Source organism: Lethenteron reissneri, chromosome 6 (assembly GCF_015708825.2).
Source record: "Lethenteron reissneri isolate LAM-NWPU_2019-01 chromosome 6, ASM1570882v1, whole genome shotgun sequence".
In the NCBI taxonomy this organism is placed as follows: Eukaryota; Metazoa; Chordata; class Hyperoartia; order Petromyzontiformes; family Petromyzontidae; genus Lethenteron; species Lethenteron reissneri.
The window spans coordinates 2,167,895-2,193,524 of NC_083784.1; the positions used below are offsets into that span (position 1 = coordinate 2,167,895).

Below are 25,630 nucleotides of genomic sequence, written 5' to 3' on the forward strand. Positions count from 1 at the left end.
ACCCAGTTTCAACCTGGGAGACTGTTCCAGTTAAAACCCAGGATTCTCAGCAGTGAGGGCTTCGTGCTCTTACCATGGTGCTACTCGGCCACCTCGTGGATACACATATATAGGAAAGCTAAACTATTATTTTTCACGAGGTAAGGCCCCCCCCCCCCCCACTGAGCTTCATGGTTCATGCATCCTCGTGAAATCTGGAATTTCATGATTTTGTCCCCGGAAATATTTAATAATCAGTGATAACAACGCTTTCATCAATTTCACTCGTTTCCATCAACTGTTTACCTCGTAGCAACATGACTTGACTAAAGTTGAGAATACATTGGCGAATCTTTACAAGATTTTACGTGACCCCCGCGCATAAACAGAATAACAGATTGACCAACAGAGCGATAACCACTTAATATTTAACTATTTTTATTTTACCATATAAGGCCCAGTAAGTTATATAGCTCTTTTTCAGAAGCGACCTGGCCACGAATCATAGCTCAACGAAGCGGCTCATCACGTGGAAATTTCTAGCAGCCAAATACTCTAAATGCATGATGTTGATTCTAAATGTGGAGGAAACCGGAGAACCCAGAGAAAAATTTTACACGACCACAGGGAGAACGTGCAAACTCCAAATATACAGGTGTTAGGGTCGAGATTGAACCCACGACCTCCTGCATACCAGGCGAGGGAGATAACATCTCGCCACTGCGGTGCCCCCATATATAGATTTCCACACTTTCATAGGTTTGTCTGGTCATGCCGTATAGCTGTGTTGTCGGGTTGTACCCTAACAACAGGCTGTACAACCTGAAAAACACGTCAAAGAGCCACATACATAGTCATCACAGAAATAGTCATCACAGTTCTAGATAGTACTAGATCTTATTTTATATAAATTCATTAAATTGTACAAAAAGATGATAGCGGTTGAAATAAAGAGTCGGGTTATTAAAAGTGGCCGCGTAGTTATGGTGACCGTTAGGAGAAGAGGCGCGAGTGGTTCAGGAGGGTTATGGGTAGGCCTGGTCACAGCCCGTCCGTGTGTCTCTCACCTTGAACTTCCCAAGTTTGGCAGAGAGGTCCTCCGCTCGCTGCATCCTCTCCGGGAGCTGCGTGGACAGCTTGTTCCACCGCTCCACGATCGGCTCCAGCTCGGCGCGGTGCTTGCGAGCGGCGTCCGGGCGAGACCGCCGGCTCAGCTCCTCGGCCATGACCCTCGCTGAATCCAAGGAGCTCTGTCTCTCGCGCTGGGCGGCTGACAGCCCCTGCGAGCGAGCAAACGCCACCATTCAAGATTCCCTTCCAAAACTAAACTTTTTATTTATTTAATCAGATAAGGGCCACACTGAGCTTCATAGTTATTTTCCCCGAAGCGACCTGGCCGTCACAAATGGAAGCTCATCGAAGTGGCTTTTCGCGGGGAAATTAATATCGGGCAAATCATCTCAATGCGTGTTGATTCTAAATGTGGAAGGGAAAACTGGAGGACCCAGAGAAAAATCCCCACGACCACGGGGAGAACGTGCAAACTCCAAATATACAGGGAGGTAACATCTCGCCATCGCGGTACCCATTCTCTTCAAAGCCGGGACCATTTGGCCACAAGATAAAAACTGTGAAGTCACGGGCACCTCGTCCCAAGGCAGATAGGCCAGGTGATACGAGTGAATGGACAGATGAAAATTAACAATGCAGCAGAGACTGGCCAAAGGGCAGTTGGAAATGGAGAGAGGCGACTTTGTAGAAGTTTGAGCGGACACACCTTGAGCTCTTGCAGGCGTTTGTCCATGACTTCCAAGTCGCCGAGTGACGCGGGGATCTGCCCGAGGCGAGTGCCAGCCTCCTGCAGGAAGGCCTTGAGCGCTGCGAGCGTCTCAGCATACTGCGGTGGAGGGAGGCTGTCCAGGGCTGCGCCAACAACGTGCAGAGGCGCCAGAGCAAATTTGATCATCGTGAGCGTGGCGAATTAACATCCTGCGGGATTGCCAGTTCTACTTAATATCATTCATCTAGTGACTGACGACTGCACACCCTGCCGATTCACCCGACCCATCAAATGCCATCTCACCTATCTACGTGACCTCTTTTGCCAGGATATGACTGCTCAACCCGAACTATGAATACCCTGATACTTGCATTGCCTTTGTGCTCTTCGCCTTTTGGCATTCTCTGGTCTAACAACGGTGGTGAGACTAGGCCACAAAGAAGGCTGCTGTCTCTCGTGTAGGCCAATCGGTTACAAAGACAATGCGAAAATTATCAGAACATGTATGCTTTGCACGTTTTGCCACAAGCATGTCTGGCCAGCGCAGACGTGATGCCTTGCGATAAGTATCCATTTGCTGTATGAACGTCTTAACGCCTGTTCTTATTTTTTGCCCTCTCACCTGTCTGCAGCTGTCCCTTCTTAGCCTCCAGCTCAGACATGACCTGCGCGTAGCGCTTGTTGAGCTGCACGAACTCCGCGTCCAGGAAAGCGAGGGCCCCGTCGCGAAGCTTCAGGGAGCTGGCCTGCACGCCGAGCCTCTCCACCTCTCCCTTCATGCCTCGCACTTTCTCCAGCTCCGACTGCCACAGCGAGACAACCGTGTGGGTGAGACAACACGCCAACGCCTGAAACCCATCCTCGCTGCAGCCCACAGGAGTGTGGGCCCCCAACCGATCTGGACACGCGGCCAATTGTCAACCGTCAAAATGTTTTTCGCAGGCCACCTTGGATGAAAACTATATATATATTTTTTTTATAAAGTAAAATTGCTCGTTCATAACCAACGCCAATGACCAGGTCAACCAGCCAGTAGGCAGCTGTACTGATGAATCCTGAATACAACATCAATAATTTATTTATTTTGGGGAGAAAAAAAATCTAACTATATGAAGGAGTTTCATGGACCACTGCCCAAGGCGTTGTGGTCCACCAGTAGTCTGAAAAAGACACATTAGGAATCACTGCCTGTAGGGCCGATCCACACAGCTAAACGTTCGTTGACAAGGAAAGGTCAGGGGAATATGCATCCAATCCATAAAAATAAATATTATCTTGCTGATCCTCTCAGCCACAAGTACATTTTCTTTAACGTATTGATTTCTCTCAAGAGATCACTGACACAGAATGCCTCTGACAGCTTTGTAGCACCTGGTAGGTGTTTGGCCACGGTGGCAAGATGTTAACTACCACGCCTGGTATACAGGAAGTCGTAGGTTTGATCACGACCCTGACATCTGTATATTTGGAGTTTGCATGTACTCCCTGTGGTCGCGTGGATCTGTCCAGGTCCTCCGGGTTTTCCCTCCACATTTAGAATCAATCTTGGTTTGAAGCTTTCGTGACTGCAGGAATCCATACTCTTTGGTTCTTTCGGTAAAGTCACGTAGGTATAAAGTAAAATAAATCACGTTTCAGGTGGGAAAGCATGCTTCAACATTCATTAAGAGTATTTGGCTGCTATACATTTCCACGTGATTTGCCACTTCGTTGGGCTATCATTTGTGGCCAGATCGCTTCTGAAAAAGAGCTATGCAGCTCAGTAGGGGCCTTACCTGGTAAAATAAAAAATTGTTTATAGTTTAATAGTTTAAATGTGGTAAACATTAAATCTACGTGTTTGTCAGCGAGCGGACGAAGGCGCTGCTGCCCGGCCACGCCCGTGGCGCCCCCGTCGTGCCACCTGCAGCTCGCCGATCCGGTGCCGCAGGTGTGCTGCGTCGCCGGTGTTGCCCGGGCCCTGCTGCAGCAGCGCCTCGGCCCCAGTGAGGCCCCGCTCGGCGGTGCGCGCGTCCCGCTCGAAATCCAGCACCAGGCCCTGGTAGACTAGCCAGGCCTTGCGGTCGCCTAGCAACCGCAGGAGCGCTTCCCAGCGGGTAGACAGCTCGTTGAGCACCCTCTGAACCTCCTCCGTGGGGACACCGTCTGGAGATGGGAGTTGAGCATGAGCGTGTCCGATCGTTCGGAAACGTAAAAACTATTTTGGGGGTGGGGGGGGGGGGGGGCGGCACGATCTGGAAATAGCGGATGCTGCTACAAACTCGGCATTGTAAACCAGAGGTCGCTGGTTCGACTCCATCTTCTGGAGCACCAGCAGCAGCGTAAATGGGTACACTCATTTACGCTGCTGGGTACACCGCCCACAGTGCGACTGTGGGGCATGCAACCCAAACGACGGACTACATAGTTAAACCATGACACAGACTCTCTCCTGGAGGCCTCCCGTGGCTAGCAGACCTTGACATTGGCATCGAGCTCTTGAACAAATTGTTATCGCGGGCAAGAATAGGATGGCTGCACCCGCCTGCACGTTGATCCCGCAGCTCGCGTGTGGCGGTGTCGGGTGTTCGTACTCCCAACTCATCTCAGATTCCCGGCCAATATGGACCAGCAGGCCACAGCATCCCCTGAGAAGGGCCCTCTCGAGGGCTCCCTCTCGGGGAAGTCATTCTGCATGCGCGCGGCATGAGCAATTAATTGTGGAGCTGCACCTTTTACTTTCGAAATAACAGCACCAGATATGGTTTAATGATTATAATCATATGGCCACCGTCATATATATTAAATTGGCTGGCGCTGGCGCAAAGATGTTGACTTAACCCTCACAAGTTAAACATCCTGGGTCAGCAAATGCCTAAACGCTATCATCCAAATGAGCTTATCATTTGCAAACGTGTTAAAATTACGGATTTTTTTGACACGGCCAATTTAATGCGCGTTTCACGAGCATGATAATCTATTAATGTAAGCATCGTCACATGCCACAGCATTTATTGCTAAATGAAGGGTTAAAGCAATCCCACTGTGCGAATGAAATCTTGGGTGTTTTTTTTTTAACGGAAAACATGGCTTGCCTCATTGTATTTGTAACATAGCTGCTATGTTAAGAATATCGGCTCATGTACAATACACTGGAAAATGAATTGTGCCACAAAAGGTAGTGTGTGTGTGTGTTTTATTCTATAGGGGAGCGGAAGAGTAGCGGTTAGCGTGCTGCACTACGAGCCCGACGACACAAGTTCGATCCCTGCTCACAGCCAACACCAATGACGATTATCTGAACTTACTGGGCCTCCCCTCGGCTGACTCAAATGAGTACCTGGGTGCGGTGTGTAATTATCGCCACTGGGGAGACGAAAGGAGGCTGGGCTTGGTGCTGGCCACCCGCCCCCTCGTGTGCCGTGCCGGTCTTTACGGGCACTGTTTGCTAACAGCGCTTGCCCCAACAGTCTGTGAAGGCTGTACGAGGGATTTGTATTTTTGTTTCTCTCAGGATGAATCGAGAGCCAGCAGGAACAGTGGGGCGATGTTTTGATTATTCAGCTGTCACAGAGGCTTATTCACAAACCGTAGCACAGGAGCCAACCCACGGGGTGGAGGAATCCCGTAACATACACAAGTCAATCGATTTCTCACGGATGTGATAGAAATTTTAAAATTTTATCAGAACCCATCACACAAGACTGGAATCTTGTAGGTTTTTTTCATTTACTGGGTTCCAAACTTTAACAGAAAACCAAACTTTTCTCTTCAACACAACAAGACTATATTTTCATGATTGTCAGAGCCAAGTGGCTTTCGCCTGGCAGAAATTTCTACAAGTGCAAACAGGACGCTACGGTTTAACCGCCAAAATAATAAGCGTTAATTTCGTCATGTAAAAATGTAATGATTTAATATTTTTGCCGATCACACGCTGCAAAACATTAAAAGCGTTCTTTCGCAACAAAGGTTGCGACGATGCGAAGTTATAAACTAACGAGGACAATTCCGTGGGCGGCCTAACATCACCTCTGCTTGCCAACACGAGCTGTTAAAATAAACACGGCGAGCATCGTCACACACGTGACATGGCAGGAGTCTGACCCAGGAGCTGGGGGAGCAGGCCAAGTCCCCAGGGTTTGCAGGATGATGGCAGCAGTGGCCCAATTAGGGTGGGTGAACGCACCTTGTGACATCTGATCGGCCAGCGTCTGCGCAGTGATCGGGATATCGTGGAGTTTCTTCTGTCTCTCCGCCTTCTCCCTCTCCACTCCCTGACACGGAGTGGCCAGACGTCAGCAAAGACAGCGTTCAAGGACAGGGACGGCACTTATCATAAAGCAGTAAAAATGGTTTGATTTTAAAAAGCCAGATTTCCTGACATAAACAGATTTCAATGCCTTTATTAAACAATAGTTATTGCTGCTAACAGAAATCACCACTGCTTGAAAGTCTGTTTTCAAAGGCCGTTTGTTAATTTCAAAGTAATTTTTATTTTTTTACAGCAAAACAAGGTAATTATGTTCAGGTAACGGCAAAGGCATTTGCAAAGTCTGCGATAAGAAAGACAAGTGCTCAAATAATTCTGCGTTCAGAATTATTTAGGAACAACACGATCTGTACGCAAATTGCATCTTTTTTATTTTGCTCCTTTTCTTGCGAATATTCAACACCTGTTTTTGGAAGATACCAAACACACAATATCAGACGAACAGTGCAAAAATTAATGTGTATGAAGTTGGAATCAAAGTTCCCTGGGCATAGGCATTAATTTTGATAATTGCACCTCGGATGGAAAACTGCAAGAACGCAAGCGTCTAATTACGTTAACTTTCTCCTGGAGGTCCGAGATGTCGCCAGACTTCTTGAAGGTGGAGAACTCGGGGGAGTTGAGTGTGGTCTCCGCTCTGCTGATCCAGCTGTTGAGCTCTTGCACCTCGGTGTCAAATCTGCTTGCACGTGCGCACGGACACAAAGAGGCGATTGCTCATTAGGCGCTCGACGCAAGCCATCTTACTGAACGCCTGTTATGGAAGGCACGTGGAACGGCAGGGGAGGCAGGGCCATCATCAACACACACAGCTACTTTTGTATCTGCAGCCCCACCAGATGCTTATTTTCAGGCTAAGCTGACCTGTGGGAGGCCAACAGATGATACGCACACCGTATTCCACAGTAGACGGTGTTGCTAAAACGAATGCAGCGTGCTAACCACTGCACCGCTGCTCCCTAGTGCGCACACGCATGCACAAACACGCAAGCGAGCGCTTGCGATCGCGTATCAAGGGACGCGGAAAACAGACAAGGTGGCACCGCGGTTATTTGCACGGAGCGCAATTATAGGTCAAGAATGAGTCCCACTTGGGTGAGTAATTAGACCAATTAGCGCAGCGAGTGTGCCCACGCTGCAAACGCGCATGAAAACACTCCAATTATTTTTTTTGCGGTGGGAAAACAAGAGGAGAAGCAGACAGATGCATGCGCACGCATTCGGTGATAATTGCATTACCATTTTTGTTGTGCCATTTATCTAATTCTCCAAAAAACAAACACAGGGAATATTCGCCAACACGTTAGTTCTACACCTGCATATAATGAAGCACGGAAAGGTGCGTAATCCGACTTGCACCGACATGCAAGCAAAGGAACCATCGAGCGTTCGCAAAAGTCAGCGGGCCTCGTTTGGGCAACGCACATCACCAGAAGGGAAAATGAACGAGACTAGCAATGGAATAGCCGCCAAAGGAGAGAAACGTGTCTGAGTGGTGATTACCGTGGTAGATGAAGGGATGATACTAAACTATGTTTTATTTTAAACGATGTATTTATTTTACCAGGTAAAGCCCACTGAGCTTTATTGCTCTTTTTCAGAAGCGACCTGGCCGCAAATAATAACTCAGCAAAGTGGCTTATCGTCGCGTGAAAATTTATAGCAGCCAAATACTCTAAACGCGCGTTGATTCTAAATGTGGAGGGAAAAACCGGAAGACCTGGAAAAATCCACGCGACCACGGGAAGAGCATGCAAACTCCAAATACAGGCGTTAGGGTCGTGATCGAACCCATGACCTCCTGCATACCAGGCGAAGGAAATTAACATCTCATAGCCACCGTAGCGACCAATCAAATATTTATTTAAGCACGAGTAAAATGGATTGTAGCAATCCTGAAAAAATTATGATACATTTGGAGGCCTTCATCGAGCAGTGGATAGACCATGGTCGATTACAACAAAGCGACAGGTATTGCTTGCTGCGCACATGGCTTCCGACTACAAATGGTCTTGCTCGACGGCCTCCAGGCATCCCGTGTTTGCGCTAAGGCAGGCAGGCAGGCAGGCGTAATCCCCGCTTAGTTCCCGAATTTAAATGAGATCAAGTGCGCCGAGGTCGATATGCGCTTAAGCGCCACGTTACACCGGTTCCCGGACGCTAAAATTTACCGACGCGTAACAGGAGTGGCGCAAACGCAACGTGGTCTTGTGATGCTTCCACCACAACCTCCGTGTACTTGAACGCTCAGGGCAGTGCGACCGGTGATCACAATTGCGATGATGTGGCCAACATACAGGCACAACGCCAACATACAGGCACAGCCCGAATTTACTGTACGCGCGCACAACACCAGAGGGCAGAAACCGCTTCCAGTTGTGATTTTGATCGAGATCAAGATTTTTATACTTTTTTTATTCGCTTTTTCAGAATAATTCATATTTTTTAGGAAAATGGATTTGGATTATTTGATTGCTCGATATATATAATATATGCTTTGTCCGTGGAATTACACCGGAATTTTTCTTCTCATTCGAAACTGCAACTTGAAAATAGATTTTAATGTCGAGCACGATATGAAAATCATATGATTACCATCATCATGGGACCTCCTTTGCCAGTACCAAAATATGAGAATAGGTTTTTCCCCTTTTTTCTGGCAACAAAACAGGTGTTAAGATGTTAAAACACAAAATGGAAACCTTTTACAAGGAATCATCTCTGCATTAACCACAATACTTGTGGTCAGAATGCAAAAAAACGTACTCTGATAATATATGCATTGTATTTTAACATCTTAACACCTGTTTTGTTGCCAGAAAAAAGGGGAAAACCTATTCTCATACTATTACCAATCAACTGCATTCATAGAGCTGACTTAGTGGCTCAGGGTGCCGATGCAATTTAAGATGTGCTGAGCAAGCACCGGGTTCCAATTCATGGATTCTCCAGCATTGATGGGCTTGATCATCTCAGCCAAGTCAGAAATTACTGAAAAGTAACCATCGGTTTAAATTGTATTTTTTTCCATTGCTTAATCCAGCAAATTCCATATCCGAGGAATAAACATTTGGCTTGACCATCGTGTGACAAACATTATTTGCAAGACGTAAAAAACGACACGACATCTAACGAGGTCTGCAGAAGTGGCTTCAATTTTTGTAATGTCATCTTTTGGGAGCGGTTCCCTGACGCCAAGGTAATGCTCTGCTCACTGTGAGACCTCCAATAGGAAATGTGTTCATTTCATGACATTATGCCAATTTCATTTCAATGGTACTATACTAAGAGCGGAACACCCCAGCTAATATAGCATCTATGATCGGGGTGGGCCTGGACATTGGAAAGCTTTTTAAACAGGGCCCCACAGGGTTTAAACAGGGCACTATAGGGTTTAAACAGGGCCTGACAGGGTTGCAACATTCTGACCCACTCCAACTGGACATCTGCGAAAAAAAACAAAAAACTTCATAGCTCATCGGATTCCTCCAGTATAAATAAATATTCTGATTCGGATAAATAGGGCCCTAACGGCGCTTCAAAAGGGGGACGGGAGGGGGGCTGGGCCATCGGCCCTATTGCCGCAATGCCCTCCCCACCTTGGATCCGACGCTAATCTACGACGCCTTCAAGAGCGCCGTTTGCTGCTGGCAGCTTGGCGTTACGGCCTTCCAGAACGGACCGTACGTAGCGCATGACGACGCAACGCACCGCTCCACAGACACGAGGCAGACATCGCGGCAATACACGACTCCGCTGCTCCTGTCGACGGGGTTATCTGGCTCGACCACCTGAATGTGACGTTGCGGTTGTTGCTCTGCGTCTACTGCATGAGCCGTACGAAAGAAGAAGAAGAAGAAGCAGCTTGACATTTTGGGTCTTTGGGACGTGGTGGGAATAAAAAAACACAACACAGCACCCAGCGCCCACCTCTTGTGCAGCTCGGGGTCGAGGAAGGGCTTCTTGGTGGGCGGGGCGAGTGCGTGCTCCTCCCGCCCGTGCTTCACCAGCACCTGCTCGCGACTGCTGCTGCTGCTGATCACCGTCACCGTCTCCAGTACCGTCATCTGGGTGACCGACGACTGGGTCTGGCTCACCGTGTGCGACACCTGAGGGCGCGCGGGCATGGTCACGTGATCAGCGCAAGCGGGTGGGGGGGGGTGAGAAGAAAGAAAACACTTGGGTGCTGCTTACTGTTCACAAAAAAAAACTATTGCAATATATTGGCAGACCTCCATTCTGCTCCTCCATGTATATAATAATAATCTCTATTTTATACAGCGCCTATCGTATTGAAGTATCTGCAAGCGCGGTACGTAAAAAAAAAATTACACTCATGAGAACAGATAAAGTATAAGTGAAATAGACAGCTGGCAATAACAATATCAATGACTACACTCGAAATTCCATGAAAATGAAGAACTATGATAAAAAGCTAATAATAATTTCAAAGTGATCCAACCGGACAACAGAATTGGTTTTCAAATCATAAGTTATGGGGAAAGCCTGTATATATATATAAATGTGTGGCCCTCATACACCATCCCGGTCTTAATAGGCGCTCACTAGAAGTGCTTGCCCTTTCATTTATTTAGAACTGCTTCTCGTGTCTTATTTGTTCTCTTTCCCCCGCACCTCCGATTAGCATGGTTGTGTACGTACGGCACGAAGGAAGTTTAACACACATACGTACATACAGGGACTCCTCTACTTACAAACATTCGACTTACGAACTTTCAGAGATACGAACAAACCTGTCCATATGTCCAATTACCTGTTCGGACCGAGAGTCGTAAGTGCAACTACCGCGCAATCGATGGCAGTGGTTGTTCGGTGTCATTACCCAGCATTCCCAACATTTCTGCCAGAGCCGCCGCCATTGTTTGTTGTTGTGTTATCGCTGTGCGGTTCCCTACGACGTTCTCTGCGCTTTTCACGAACGCTATCAACCTCCATCGTGTCTCAGACGCGTGGCATCTACATCTGCAGAACATGAAGAACCAGTGGCATCTACATCTACAGAAGATTATACAACTTTTAAAGCCATTCCGCCTGTGTTTAGTGTACATGCCGTACAACATGTTTGGAATCGACAGGAGTAAAGTTGGACTTACGAACAAATCGACTTACGAACAGACCTCTGGAACCTGACTCGTTCGTAAATAGATGAGTCCCTGTAGTTAGGAGTCTGCATGGCTATAAAGGGGGGAGGAATCTTTGTCCTTGTTGATTTTACCAGCTTGGAGTGTCCCTCCAGCTTCTGAACCAGGTTGTCCCAACGCTGCGCAAACTCGTCCAGTTTCTTCTCAATGTCCCTGGCCGTTGTCTCGTTGCCCATGGCCGAGACCAGCGCCTGGCCTAGTATGCTCAGCTTGCTCAGCGCCGGCCGCTTCATGCTCATGTCCTCCTTCAAGATCTAGAACAAGACAGATGGAACACAAAGATATCGAGAGAACTATGAACATACTGCGTACACGGTAGCGCAATAGTCCGGACACGAGTGTTTAGTTTGTTGTCCTTCCCCCGCACCTACGATTAGCACGGTTGGCTACGTACGGTGGACAAGAAGTTCAACATCCACACGTTTATACACGCAGGGTTATCAGGACTTGGAAGAAGAGAGTGGAGAAATACATTTATATCAAGTAAACTGGACATCTGTGAAAAAGAGCTACATAGCTCATCGGATTCCTCCAGTCTAAAGAAAGATTCTGAAATATACACAGGTGACCCAATATATACACTGGGTGGCCTAAAAGTCAGGACACAGAGGGTTATTTCATTTATTTGAAACACTGGCATTAAAATATTTTAATTGTTTTGTTCTTTAAGTTAATATTTTGACTATGATCATAATAAATATAAAAATGTCTTCTTCCGTTTCACATGACATTTAAAGATGGAAAGAAAACTGAGAAAAGACAAACAAATTCAATGAGTTTGTACGTACACTAAAGAAGCTAGCTGCAATGTAACATCGTGGCACCCATAATTAAAAGCAGGTTATTCATTAACAACAACCTGACGGTTTTAGCATAGTCGCCAATTACTTAGCGTAAAAGATCGACTCGTTACATTTGGGTTTTTCGCTTAACTCAAAAACATCCAAACCCGAGAATCAAAAGTTCTGTGGCTTTACTGCAACGCGAAGAACATTTATCGACGTTGTCATTCATACTCAGAAGACGCACATGCACGAGACCGTTTTACTCGACAGGTCAAGGCTACAACAGCGCCATTGCATTTCTGCAATTGCAAATATTGCTGCAATTTTTTTTACTCTTACGGCGAGTTTTCGGACATTCGCAACCATTTCAGCCTGGTCCTTGAAGTTCCCAGTCTGAACTTTGCTGAGGGCATCTTCCTTCTCAGTCAGCCAGGCATCGAACAGCACCTGGAGACAAGAATAAACAAGACGTGGGCACAGCACGTGAAGAGAGGAAACTGAACGTACGGAAAACACCGACAGAAAGACAGCTCAGGCACACAGACACATACACGCACTGCGAAACAGACGGAGGTCCCCTTTAGAGTCTTTATAGACCAGTGGGGCAAGTGCCGCTCGCAAGCATCTATCAAGGCCGGCACGGCACACGAGGGAGTGGTGTGGCCAGCGGCACGCCCAGCCTGTCTTTGCCTCCCCAGACACACATGTGAATACATACGGACCAACACGTAACATACAACTCTCACGTGTTTTATGCAAAAAATGCGTGGCCGAAAATAACATTGAGCAACAACCGATGGAATTTTTCCACATTTTCAATAAATCAGCGAAGCATTCTTTTTAAAATCAAAAAAATGTAAAAGCTAAGTGCGACTTGGCAGGATGTTTAGCAAAGATCTTCACTAAATTTCAAGTGGACAGTGTGCAAACAAGGCATAGATAGTCAAGAGACAAACTGGCCAGCTGATCACACGAGAAATGTCAGGAAAGAAAACGAAACGTGTACGTTACAGCACCCACGGCTGTCGCTCTGAGATAACTGTGACATTAAGTGTGTGTCGCATTAACACAAACTAGTGGCCCGTGGACAATGTTTCCTTGATTAAATCAGCGTTCAAGGTATTACAAGAGCCTGCAAAGCAAGCCTCTGAACCCTTTATAGTCTACTTAATAATAAAAGCTACGGAAAATAAATAAAAAAGTGGGAAAAACATAAACTTCCATTATATATTTGGTGACGCATCACCAGGCAGAGTTAAAGCCAACCAACTCAAGCCAAAATGGTTGAGCAGGCTGTGTGATGTTAGAAGGAGGACACTCCATTTGTATAACGATCACAATAGCCGTGCCTTTTATTTACAGTCTGAGGAGAGGAAGAAAAAGAGGAATGAAACAAAAAAACGAGTGGAAAATGTCAAGAGTAAGGAAAAGTCGACAAGGCACGCCTCCGGATTACACAGAGTCCTTGCTCATTTCCACTGTTCGTCTTGTCATTTGCCCTTGTTAAAGTTTTCTCCCGGAAGATAACGGCACCTTAGGCGCGCTCGAGTCTATCCAAGGTTGCGCTAAAGTCACCGTGAGGCACGGGCAGGACACACGACTGGAACAAAAACACGACAATGTTTTTTTGGCCGTTGGGATCGCCGAATTTGCCAGTGAAAGTGCTCGGGACCGTAAAACTAACAGCACCATCTCCTATAGGCGCAAACGACGCGCTGGTGAATCAGCAACAAATAGGTTAAGTAATGTGACGTTTGTGCACTGGAGAGAACAACATGAAAAGCAGTAATGTACCAGCAAGCCTCTTTGAACTATACCATCCTGCGCCATCACTGGTGTCAATGCATGGGTGAGAAAAATGTAAAAAAAAATATTTAACATACAAACTTTTCACTTCTCACTTCCATTCAAGTTCTCGAAATACATTTCATGGACTATATATATTAGTGAAAGTTTTATTCCGTGACATGCGTGCAAGCTCACAGACAGCATGTGCAAGGGAGAGCAGTGAAATTGTTACGATCTTGGACTTTGACTAATTTCCCCACTCCCAAACACGTGGGAGAAGACGGTGTGAAAGGCTGTGGTGTCATTCAGAAATATAGCAAGGCCATACATCAGCAGAGTGGGAGGCGGCGGGGAAGGGGAGAGATTTTAAATTGAATTGTAAATTTTGGAACAACCACTCTGCACTATATTCAGTGGAGGGATGTTGTGGTTGAGGAACTCACGGATGACGCTTTTATGCCTAGCAATGTATATCATGCACATATAGGTACGTGCGTAAAATTCCCGTCACGTCTGCAACGCTGCTTGAGAGACACTCGAAAGCACTGATGCACCCCGCTAACTTGGCGGTGACGAGAATTAAATCTGACGCTTGAGCTATGCTGGGACTCAAAGTGATGCAACGGGTGCCGGCGGGTTACCTGGTTGAGTTGCCAGCAAACTCAAAACGTACATGGGTGGTTAGCCAAAGTTAAAATAAAGTTAAAATATCTTTGTCTAACTTTCTCAGCTCACTGTGGCATTTTCAGGCACAGCATTAACTCGGCGAGTGATGAGCCCAGAGCACCTTTTGAGCATTCTAACTTTGGTGAAGGTGAGCACTTTGGTCATGGTCCCTCTCTCTTTCTCCGCTGTTCGACTCGTTACCGTGTATGCGTGACCTTGCTGATGTTTGGACATGTCTCCATAACTTTCGTACACTGGTCCACTCCGTAAAATTGTATATATTATCAGATCATCATAGTCTCCGCTTACCTGCGTTTATTTTAACTCCCCTTGTTGGAACATCAACTGGCATGTTTTCCCCATTACCTAGGACGACCTGTCCAAACTACTTCAGTTCCCGCCTTCAAATTGTGATGTACAGTCTCGCTTTGTCACCAATCTCTTCGGTTATTCTTGTGCTGTCCACAGGATAGGTACCAGCCTTGTCTTGCACCATCGTTCAAACTCTACGGTCCTCCTCCTCGTCTGCTGCATCGCTCGCCCAAATTTTTCATGCGTACGTCACAATCGGTTCAACAAAAAAAAACCCATTGCCTCAAAGGCTAGCGTGAATTTCGCGGCCCTACCAACACCTTTGTCTTTCCGTAGCTTCACGAACAACGCTGCAACGCTGCAACGCATCGCTCGCCCAACACGTGGCGAGGTTTCGAAAGTCCACAAGGAACACGCAGAGGGGCAGGTGAGCAGGCTGACGACGGGGAGGGAGCAGCCGCACCCCTGCCCTCGCTGCTCCTTCGTACCTGTTCCTCGGTGAACTGCTGCCACCGCACGAGACTCTCCTGCAGGAGGCGCCAGCGATCTTCTGTCCAGCGGCACACGGCCGCCCAGCGCTCCCCCAGGGACTGCCCCGGGGACAGGAGAGCAACGCGCACGCATGCACACAAAGACAAAGAACCCCCGTAGAGCCTTAACGGACTGTCGGGGCAAGTACTGTTAGCGAGTAGCACCTATGAAGTCCGGCACGGCACACGAGGGGGTGGGTGGTCAGCAACGCGCCCGGCCGCCTCTGTCTCCCCAGTGGCGATGTTTACACATCGCACTGGGTACTCATTTGAGGCTGAGTCGCCCTAGGGGAGGCCCAAGACCGGTTCAGATCATCGTCACCGGTGTTGGCTGTGAGCGGGAATCGATCTCGGGTGGCTACACTACCGCTCCTCACACATGCACACAAAAGCCAAAGATCCCCCATATAGCCTGAACAGACTGTTGGGGCAAGTGGCGCTAGCGAGCGCCTATGAAGGCTGGCATGGCACATGAGGGGGTTGGTGGCCAACACCACGCCCGGCCGCCTTTGTCTCCTCAGTGATGATGTTTACACACCACACGAGGTACTCATTAGAGGCTGAGTCGACCCAGGGGAGGCCCATGATCACTTCAGATAATCGTCACTTGGTGTTGGCCGTGAACGGGAATCGGGCCGCGGGGTTCGTAGCGCAGTGCGCAAACCGCTCGCTACACCACCGCTCCCCACACGCACCCACGCGCACACGCTAGAGACAAATTCATACGACGTGGTGAGCAGTCAACCGTTTGATCAATAATTCACTCAAGGAATTGATAAATACAAAATATGTCATTGAACCATCACACCAATATGAAAGTGATTTCCTGCATAAATGAGCATTGAGGCAGTGCTCAACTTCTGTTTATATCCGTGAGCCAGTGGTGAAATTTCCACATTCCTATGCCGGGGGCGATTGTAACCACAGGACAAGCACTGGTGACTTCCCCACCAAGTGGTACCCCCCTTTTTATTGACCCCAGAGTGATGATTGGCCGAGTCAAGCCCCAACTAGGATTTGAACTCGCAACCTTCCGATTGCAAGCCGCTCATCGTACCTCTAAAGCCACCTGGTCGGATAATATTTAAGCAGACACAAGAATCAAAATGACCCGAATTATGAATTCGCTCTTGTGAGGCCAGTCGATGAGCCTTTGGGGAGTCTGGGCTGCGAAAAGCCAGAAATCTGAGGCTTTGTGTCTAAATGGGGCAGAGTGGCGGACGAATTAGCCAGACATGGACAGGGCCAGCCAGACTGCGAACAACAGAGTCTGGGCTGCGAGCCACCACACAAGAGTCCAGGCGGAGAGCCACAGAGCGGCCGTTGCTGGTGGAGATACGGAAGAGCTGGTTGGGGAGAGGAGGGGCGGGCGCTGAATGTTCGGGCACCTGAAGTTGGGCCTCGAGGGCGGCTGTTGCGTTCTCTCCCGAGTTCTCGTCCACCACCACCACCATGTGCGTGAGAGAGTTCACACGCACCTGCTCCTGCTCCAGGTCCGACTGCAAGGACTGCGGACGCACGTTCAAATTGGTCAGTTCGCTTCGTCGTAAGCAACACCTACAAGCCGTTCAGTACTGCCGCGATCTTATATATATAGACGAGTGGATTTGTTTTACTTCTGATTACCCGCAAGCTCGGAAGCTGCCACGGTAAGTGGAGCGAAATGTCACGACGTGGTTCCCAACAACACGCGGTACAACAGGAAAAAAACAGCCACAGAGCTAATGCTCAGTTGCAAAGTTCCATCAGGCACACATTGGTTCGGTGGTCAGCATTGTCTTGCACATTTAAATCACAGGACACACAACTGGAAAGCCACCGACTAACAAACTGACGCGCTTGACTTGCTATTGGTGCAAGTAATAATAGATTAAGCATCCAATCCTAATTGTGAGGTTTTCCACTGCAAGACATGCAACCTTACGTGTAAAAAGAAACCACAGCCAAATATTTGCACATTAAATCATCGCCTGCAGATACAAAAGTATCATGATTTGTGCAACTGCCCCAAAAATGTAAATATGCTTGTAATAAAGTAAAGCCTTTTTGACGAAAGAAAGCACTCGAAGCCAAAACATGTGCTTCATCTGCGAGCGAGTCAGGCAACCATGGTATGAGACTCTTTTTGAATGCAAGTGAGCATCGCTTTCTCTTGAGCTCAAGAGTTTATAATTTATAGCTTTGAATTGGCAGGTGCAATAATGGCTCACGCCACTCCATAAAAGTGTAGCCTCTTTGCTGCTCTGATGTCATTATTGTTCTCAGTTGCTGGTTGCTGTGGGCCTATCCTCTCCAATAAAACTTGTTCTGCAGATACAAACACATTTGCCGAAATTAATGTGCTCAGAAAGGTCCTGTTAGTGATCACCTATTAAGCCCATCATCATACATGAGGTAGTCGTGGTGGAAACCATGACACCACTGACAGATACTAATCTTTTACTGAGCTGACCTAAAGGAGTTGCATCACAATATCGCATTTGAGGCTGGTGATTTGCATGGTCACATGATTAAACTTAAACAACCAGGCATTTGTAGTGCATTTCACAATTCACCACACTAATTTGATTTATTATTATGTATCACACTTGCTAAGCACGGGGCTCAATAAGCCAATAGTTCAGCAACAAACAACACTCCGGAAGGTCCAATTAATTAAGAGTTAAGGCGTTTCCTGACACGAACAACGGTTATAATAGTTCGGGGAAGAGAGACGATGAGAGGGAAATTCCAAATTCGAGAAGCGACGCACGCACAAAGAAAAAAAAACACACGCGCGTTCTTTTCTCTGACAGCCGTGTCGAATGCCAAAAGGTGGTTCTACTCTGGGGACCCGAGAATAGCAGCCAGGAGGCCGGGATGCCCTCGACACGGCCGAGCAGGTCGTGATCACAGCCAGAGGCTCTTTCGCTCCGCTGACAGCGAGATTAACCCTTTGCCGTTCCAAGACGTCTGCAAGATGCAGGGTGGCTGGCGTCCCCGTTCACCGTCGAATCTCGGAACGCACAAGCGGCTCAGCGTTAATTTTATTTAGAGGGGCGTGGTAGCGCCGCCGGTTTTAAAGACGTTGCGCTCAACGCAGAGCGCCGGAGCGACACGACCGCCGCGCTCTACGATAGTTGGCGCCAAACTGTGCCACGCGCCCTCCCGCGTACCGATGCAGTTATTTTAGTTTTTCTTTCGGGAGAAAAACCGATGACGTACAAGTACATCTTCGGAACGGGAAAGGGTTAAAGTGTCACAGGAAGGAGGTTGGTGGCGGTGGCGCTCACTTTGTGCTCTTCGATCTGCGCTTTCACGGAGTCGAGCTCGGGCCCAATGGGGTGGGCGTCGAGCTTGCGGATCCTCTCCTCCGTGCGGCTCAGCCAGTCCGCCAGCTCCGTCAGCTGCCTCTGTTGCAGCGCCATTAACACCTCGTGCAGCCTGGCACGCGGCAAACGCGACACGCACGCACACGCACGTAACAACACAAGTACGTATAATCAACGCGGTATGCAGATACGGTGTAATTAAAACAAGTGGGAATTGGAGATTTTCCACCCTTAAGAAATAATTTCCACTGCTACGGTTGCCTTGTGATGGAACATAAGGGACCCACCCCCCTTTTATATTTGATTTTAAATTACAAGAGACATGCATCACGTACAATTTTTAGCCAGCACGGAGACAAATATGGCCCAGGAATGTGCAACTTGTGCTGGTAACGCAAGTCGATGCCGCATGTTTTGCACACCCGATGTGCAGCACACTGAGAATGGAGATAATTAATTTAGAATCTCTCCTCCTCTCACAGCAAATGATACATTTTGTAATGCGTATATGTGTAGTGGTGGTATTGACGTGCGCCGGCAGTGATGGATCACGGGGCGCGGGGTTGGGCACGCGATGTGGGCGTGGCATGGACGCGCGCGCCGGTGGTGAGGCGCGCTCACACAAGCTGGGAAAAGAGGATCGTAGCGAGTGTGCAGTGATTGGTCAGATAAGTGGGTACTCTCAGCGACGTCCGCAGGAGGGGTATAAAGGGGGACGCGCGAGAGCACTCGTGGTCAGTGTTAACCAGTTGAAGACCGAAGACGGGGTGGAGGAGGTAGGGGCCCTGTGTGGCTCGGAGCCGAGACTGGGGGGACCGTAGTCCGACGCCCGTGTGGGTCGGGACGGTGGTACCCAGAGCCGAGACGGGCACCCCGGCTGGGTGTGTCCCGGAAGGCTACAGGGCGTAAGAGCCCGTGTCAGTACAGCTGAGTGGGTGTTGGTCACCCGTGTAGCTGAGTGGGTGTTAGTCACCCGTGTAGCTGAGTGGGTGTTGGTCACCCATGTAGCTGAGTGGGTGTTAGTCACCCGTGTAGCTGAGTGGGTGTTGGTCACCCGTGTAGCTGAGTGGGTGTTGGTCACCCGTGTAGCTAAGTGGGTGTTGGTCACCCGTGTAACGAAGTTGTAGCTGAGTGGGTGTCCGTCACCCGTGTAGCTAAGTGGGTGTTGGTCACCCGTGTAACGAAGTAGGGTGTTAGTCATCCGTGTAACTACAAGTTGGCGAAAATAAAGAGTGTGCTACCCGTGAAGTCGTCTCCTGCCGAGTTACTACTTTACATATGCATGATTCATGTGACCTTTACAAAGCACAACCTTATGTGTAGATAAAGTAACGTTTGAAAGATTTAAATGCGTAGTAATTTAAGTTTTTAGATTTTGCAGTTTGCTTCGATGCAACCGAAAGGTGGATTTTAATGCAAATTCGTATGCGTGATTAATTCGCAATCTCAGGGGGCTATGGTGATTTTGATATATTCTGGCCAAGCCTGTGTGTGTGGATATATATCTTGACATTGTTAGCTTCATTGCTAGATTTCAGGCGTTGCAATTGCAGCCAAGGTCATTGACTTAGAGACATCAGCAGGTTCATAAATTTAGTCACAAGACATGCCAACCCTCTGTGACTCGCTGTAATTTCCACTGCAGCCACCGGTCATTAAGTTACAAAAAGTTGTGGCTGCACTTGCGTTGGTCTCAAACTCACGGTGTTAAAATAAAGGGTTATATACACAATACATATGGGGGGGGGGAAGGACATATGAGCCCCTTTATAAAATGAAAAAAAAATTGGCTGGTACCTTTAAATATCGCAGTTTCATGTAGGTGTATAAATGAACAGTTTTAATGAGACGCAAAAAAAGAGTCGCATCAATTTAAAGCCGTGGCTATTTTCAAGCCGGGTGTTTTACGCATGATCATGATTGCAATGTGAGCTGTTCCCCCACATCCATCGCTAAATAAAGTAGTCGGGGTGAGCCTGCGCACCCTTTTAACATCTCGTTTTTAAAATTCTTAAACCGTGTTCAGACTAATGACTAAGTAAGAGGTCCCCTTTGCCATCGTGACAACGTGACCATTTGAATTATGGCTGGGTGGAGGTAATATCATCATCATGGCTTGGCTTCGCGAACGAAGATCTAGGAAGGACATCCACGTCTTCTGCAGGCACGCTGGTGGCTGAAGAGGCCTATGCGGGACAAGCAGGTTCTGCCACAACAGCTGCAAGTATAGGTCTCATCTGGGATGGGTGCTGAGGGATCATGGTTCTTCCTCCTTCTCCTTTTGTCCTCCATACGGGCCCTGCGGGTATCTTCGAAGAAGGAGGTGGCCTGGTGGACTGTGTGCCGCCAGGAGTTGCGATCAGCTGCTTGTGTTGCCCACTGACGGTGATCGATGCAGCAAGCAGTGAGGGACTTCTTCAGGGAGTCTTTGTATCGCTTTCGTGGTGCCCCTATGTCGCGATGGCCAGAGGACAGTTCCCCATACAGCACGATCTTAGGCAAGCGGTGGTTCTCCATCCTGGCGATGTGCCCTGCCCAACGAAGCTGTGTCTTGAGGACCATGGCCTCGATGCTGATGACCTTCGCTGACTTGAGGACTTCAGTGTTGGCGACGAAGTCACTCCAGTGAATATGGAAGATTGTGCGGAGGCAGCGCTGATGGAAACGCTCGAGGAGACTCAGGTGACGACGGTACGTGACCCAGGACTCAGCGCCATACAGGAGAGTGGTCAGCACAACAGCTTTGTAGACGTTGACCTTTGTGGCTCTTTTAAGGTTTATGTTGTTCCAGACACGTTTGTATAGTCTGCCAAATGCACTGTTTGCCTTGGCCAGCCTGTTGTCGACTTCGTTGTCGATCTTGGCGTCAGACGAGATGACGCACCCCAAGTAGCTGAACTGGTGGACAGCTTTCAGTTCTGTTTGTTCAATGAAGATGCTTGGTGGATGGTGCTCCTCATGGGGTGCGGACTGATGAAGAACTTCAGTCTTCCTCAGGCTGACTTCAAGGCCGAAGATCTGAGCTGTTTTCGCGAAACAGGACGTAATTCGCTGCATAGCTGCCTCTGTATGAGCAAGGAGGGCGGCATCGTCAGCAAAAAGCAGCTCCCTGATCAGTTGCTCCATGGTCTTTGTGTGGGCCTGCAAACGCCTCAGGTTGAACACGCTCCCGTCGAGACGAAAACGGATGTATACGCCATCAGCGTCGTCGAGGTCCTCTGTGACCTCCCCTTTGCCATCGTGACAACGTGACCATTTGAATTATGGCTGGGTGGAGGTAATATAGTCCATGACCAAATCAACCGGAATGCGCCCAATCTCGTCAAGATGCAGGAAACTAAGCAAGCACGAGTCGGTTTAACGTGTGGATGGGTGACCACACCGTCATGCACACACAGGTGGTATAGGCTGCCGTGGGGCTACATGGTGGGCAGCAGAGGGCAGTTAGGCAAATTCAATTGCTGTACTGTAATATTCTCCCAATGTCTGTGCTTCCCACTTTCACCAACCCACACCCACCAGCGTTCTGAATTATGGCCAAATAATTCCCACCACTAATTCGGCAAGGGGAGGCCCTCGTCTAGCAGTAGATTAACAACGGGGTTGTGGACATGAACGTGAGGTTATCACATTGTAAATTCATCCACGGACACAAGACACGTGGACACATTATTTGTAAAAAATAAAAAATAAAAAAAGAACCGCCGTGGAATTAAGCGTGGATCGAGATGATTTCACTGAACCTGCAACTCAGAAAAACGCACACAACCTCCAAGCCATGGAGCACAAAGCCACTGCTTAACAGCAGAGTGCGAATTTTACATAGCCCACACGTTGGCAATGCCATTACTGTCACCGCACTGACATACGGCTACCCATTATTTACGTCCCTGCGTCACGGCAGCGGGCACTGAGATTATTGTGGGAACTTTGCTGCAAAGGACTTGGACCACACGTGACTGATATAATTTAAACGGGGCTTGCAATCGATACGTATACAGTATATACGGATTTAAGACTAAGTCAATATAAAGCAGAGGTCGCAAACGGGTTTTGATTCCTTACCCGTACCCGTACCCGGCCGCACCAGGGTCGCAAATGGGTACCCGTACCCGGCCGGGTACGGGTACTCGTTCCCTACCCGTACCCTACCCGAAATGAGTGACAAACGGTTACTCACCAGTGACTCACGGCCTACCCGTGCCCGTACCCGGCCGCACCAGGGTCGCAAACGGGTACCGAGTATCGGGTAGGGTACGGGTATCAGGTACCCGATTGCGACCTCTGATATAAAGTCACCAAATCTCGTCAGATCGCGCAAGCTGAGCAGGGTTGAGCCTCAGTTGTTACTTGGATGGGTGACCCGCAGCAGCTGGGCTTGCCAGATGTTGTAGGCATTGAGGCCATGGGGCGGCCAGGGGATGGCACTGCTGAGCGTTGCCACCGCGTACGCGTCAGAATCCCTCTTGGTCATTTGGATTCCTCCCAAAAATACCAAGCACTTGTTGACAGAATTGGTTAAACCGTGCCTTTCCTGGGTAAAATAGTTGGTAGGAGCAATATATTTATTACTCTTAATATATTGAGTTTGTGGACAAAATTTCAGCTTTTGATACAAACGACAAAAGCAATATTCAGTCGAGCCTCCATAAGAGCAAAGGCATGAACACAACAATGGTAAATAAATGGTGACGTAAATAAATATTGGAACACCTCTAGCCTAAAAAGTGAACTCCAGCGTTGAAAACAATAAGTAGAAAAGGCATATTGTTGGCATAAGCCAGGGACCTTGGGCTAACCAGATGCTGCGCCGTGAACTAAAAAGCTTCTGCAATTCATCACGCCTGACATCCTGTCTTCATAAGATCTGCCCCATACACAATGGCCACAAAACAATGCCCCCTTTAGCTTCGGGATATGCCCACAAGTTACATGGTTACTTTTGAATAGAATTAGATCGCAACGTATTTAATTGCATGAACTGAAGACAAATCTAGCGCTGCATGTGAAAAACGCAGGCTATTATGGAATGCTTTACGGCCAATCATTTATCATCATCATCATCGTACTGCACAGGTTTCCAAGGTTGTGCTGGATAGCACGCTGGCGTATTTTCAAGAGGTACTGTCTATTCAATTCAGTGAAGAAGCTCCCAACGTCAGCATTGGAACGCAGGACACCATGGACGAACAACACGTGGGAACAACTAAAAAACACGTGAGAGACCGATCGTCGTCATCATCATCGTCGTTATCATCAACATTGTCACCATCGTCATCGTCATCATGATCATCGTCATCATCATCATCATTGTCATCATCACCATCGTCACCATCGTTATCATAACATGCAGTCATATGTGCACTGTGTTCTGAACCTGTAGAATTTAATTACGATTGCTGGCCAGGCTAACAAGGCCGCCATGGTGGCGTGATGTTAACGACCTCGCCTGGTATACAAGAGGTTTGATCCCAACCCTGACACCTGTAATATTTTGAGTTTGCATGTCTCTCTCCCCGTGGTGTCGTGGATTTTTCTCCGGGTCCTCCCGTTTTTCCCTCCACATTTAAAATCAACATGCGTTTAGAGTATTTGGCTGCTATACATTTCCACGTGATACGCCACTTCGTTGAGCTATCAGTTGTGATAGCCAAGTCGCTTTCGAAAAAAAAAAGCTACATAGCTCAGTGGGCCTTGCCTGGCGAAATAAAAAAATGTTCATAGTTGAGTTTGATTGACAAGTGACATCTGAACCGGTCCTGACCTAACCGCACCATCGCCTTCACAAACCTCCACCGACCACCAGCATGGTGAAATGTGGTGAAATGTGGTGAAATATGGTCAAAATAACCATGACGGCTGGTGGGTGGGGAACCCATGGCCCAGCAGTAGATTGACAAGAAGCTGTGCAGTATTACTATTATTATTTTGCACATAATATATAGAAGCAATCTCATTTTCTCGTGCATTTCGAACATAGAATTCCCTTGGCTGTTGTGTCGTCAGGTGTCGTTCCTTTGTCATGTGGCGCCTGCTCGCCTTGGAAATCTTCACACGTCGGCGAGGGGGGTCGAAAGCAAAACATTACGGGGCGATTTAATTGTCGATACTTAATCTAGTTGGTTTACTTACAATGAATCGCATTTCACGGTGATGAACAAACCCTGTACCTGAAGACTGAGTAAACCTTTAATAGATTTCAAATCGTATAGACAACACGGATACAAGACGATCGGGTACGGCCTGATGAGACCGTCATGGAGAAGTGATGCTTGCGAGGAGCGCCTGAAGCGATAGCAGCATCACAAGGAGGTCAGGCGGCCATCCCCGACGCCTGGCTACCTTTGTTTTCCAAATGCTGATCATGATACACCACGGTTGGTTCTTGTGTTTTGTTTTGTCCGGGTGCACGCAATGCCGAAACATCTATAATGTCACAGGTAAAGGTCGACTTAGCTTTGTGAGTGACCAAAAAAAAAACATACTCTCCCATTCGAGGCAAGATAAAGAGTTGGGCGAATACAAACATATTTTCGGGACGTTTTTAATCCACTGCTGGATGAAGGCATTTCAACACGGTGTTAGTGATGTGGGTTGTATGGCCATACATCACCATGCTGGTCCATCTGGGTTGGTGATAAGGGTGGCTGGAGGTGGGAGTGTTGAATCGGCTCAGGTATCACTCGCCACTGACAACTGATGTGAGCCGTGCTAGGAATTGAACTCAGGTTGCCAGGTTCATTGTGGAGTGCGCTAACCACTGTGCTACTATTCAACCCTATATTTTTTTAAACTATTATTATTCTTGGGTTCTTTCGGTAACGTCACATAGATAGAAAAAAAAAGTGAGCGTACTGGCAGTCTATAATATAGACTGTAGGCTGGTAGACTGTAGCCTGGTTTTTAAGCAGGTGAGCATATTGGCAGTCTATAATGTAGACTTATTCTGGTTCATTCAGTAATAAAAATAAAATAATAAATAAAAATAAATAAACACAAGAACCACGACGTTTCAATCGCAACACAAGCCGTCGTCATCAGGAAAAGGGGGATTAGCCTCTAAAG

General features: G+C 47.9%; 1 protein-coding gene across 1 annotated transcript in view; it reads right to left on the reverse strand.

The window, feature by feature from the left end:
- The window catches only part of LOC133353592 (dystrophin-like), a 639,339-nt gene that overhangs the window by 366,413 nt on the left and 247,296 nt on the right, over positions 1–25,630 (reverse strand). The window contains 12 exon segments of the mRNA XM_061569957.1: positions 1,047–1,259; positions 1,757–1,902; positions 2,382–2,562; positions 3,663–3,904; positions 5,928–6,015; positions 6,567–6,690; positions 9,942–10,120; positions 11,248–11,427; positions 12,298–12,405; positions 15,213–15,314; positions 16,643–16,762; positions 18,527–18,677. Of these exon segments, the coding sequence (XP_061425941.1) occupies positions 1,047–1,259; positions 1,757–1,902; positions 2,382–2,562; positions 3,663–3,904; positions 5,928–6,015; positions 6,567–6,690; positions 9,942–10,120; positions 11,248–11,427; positions 12,298–12,405; positions 15,213–15,314; positions 16,643–16,762; positions 18,527–18,677 (1,834 nt within the window).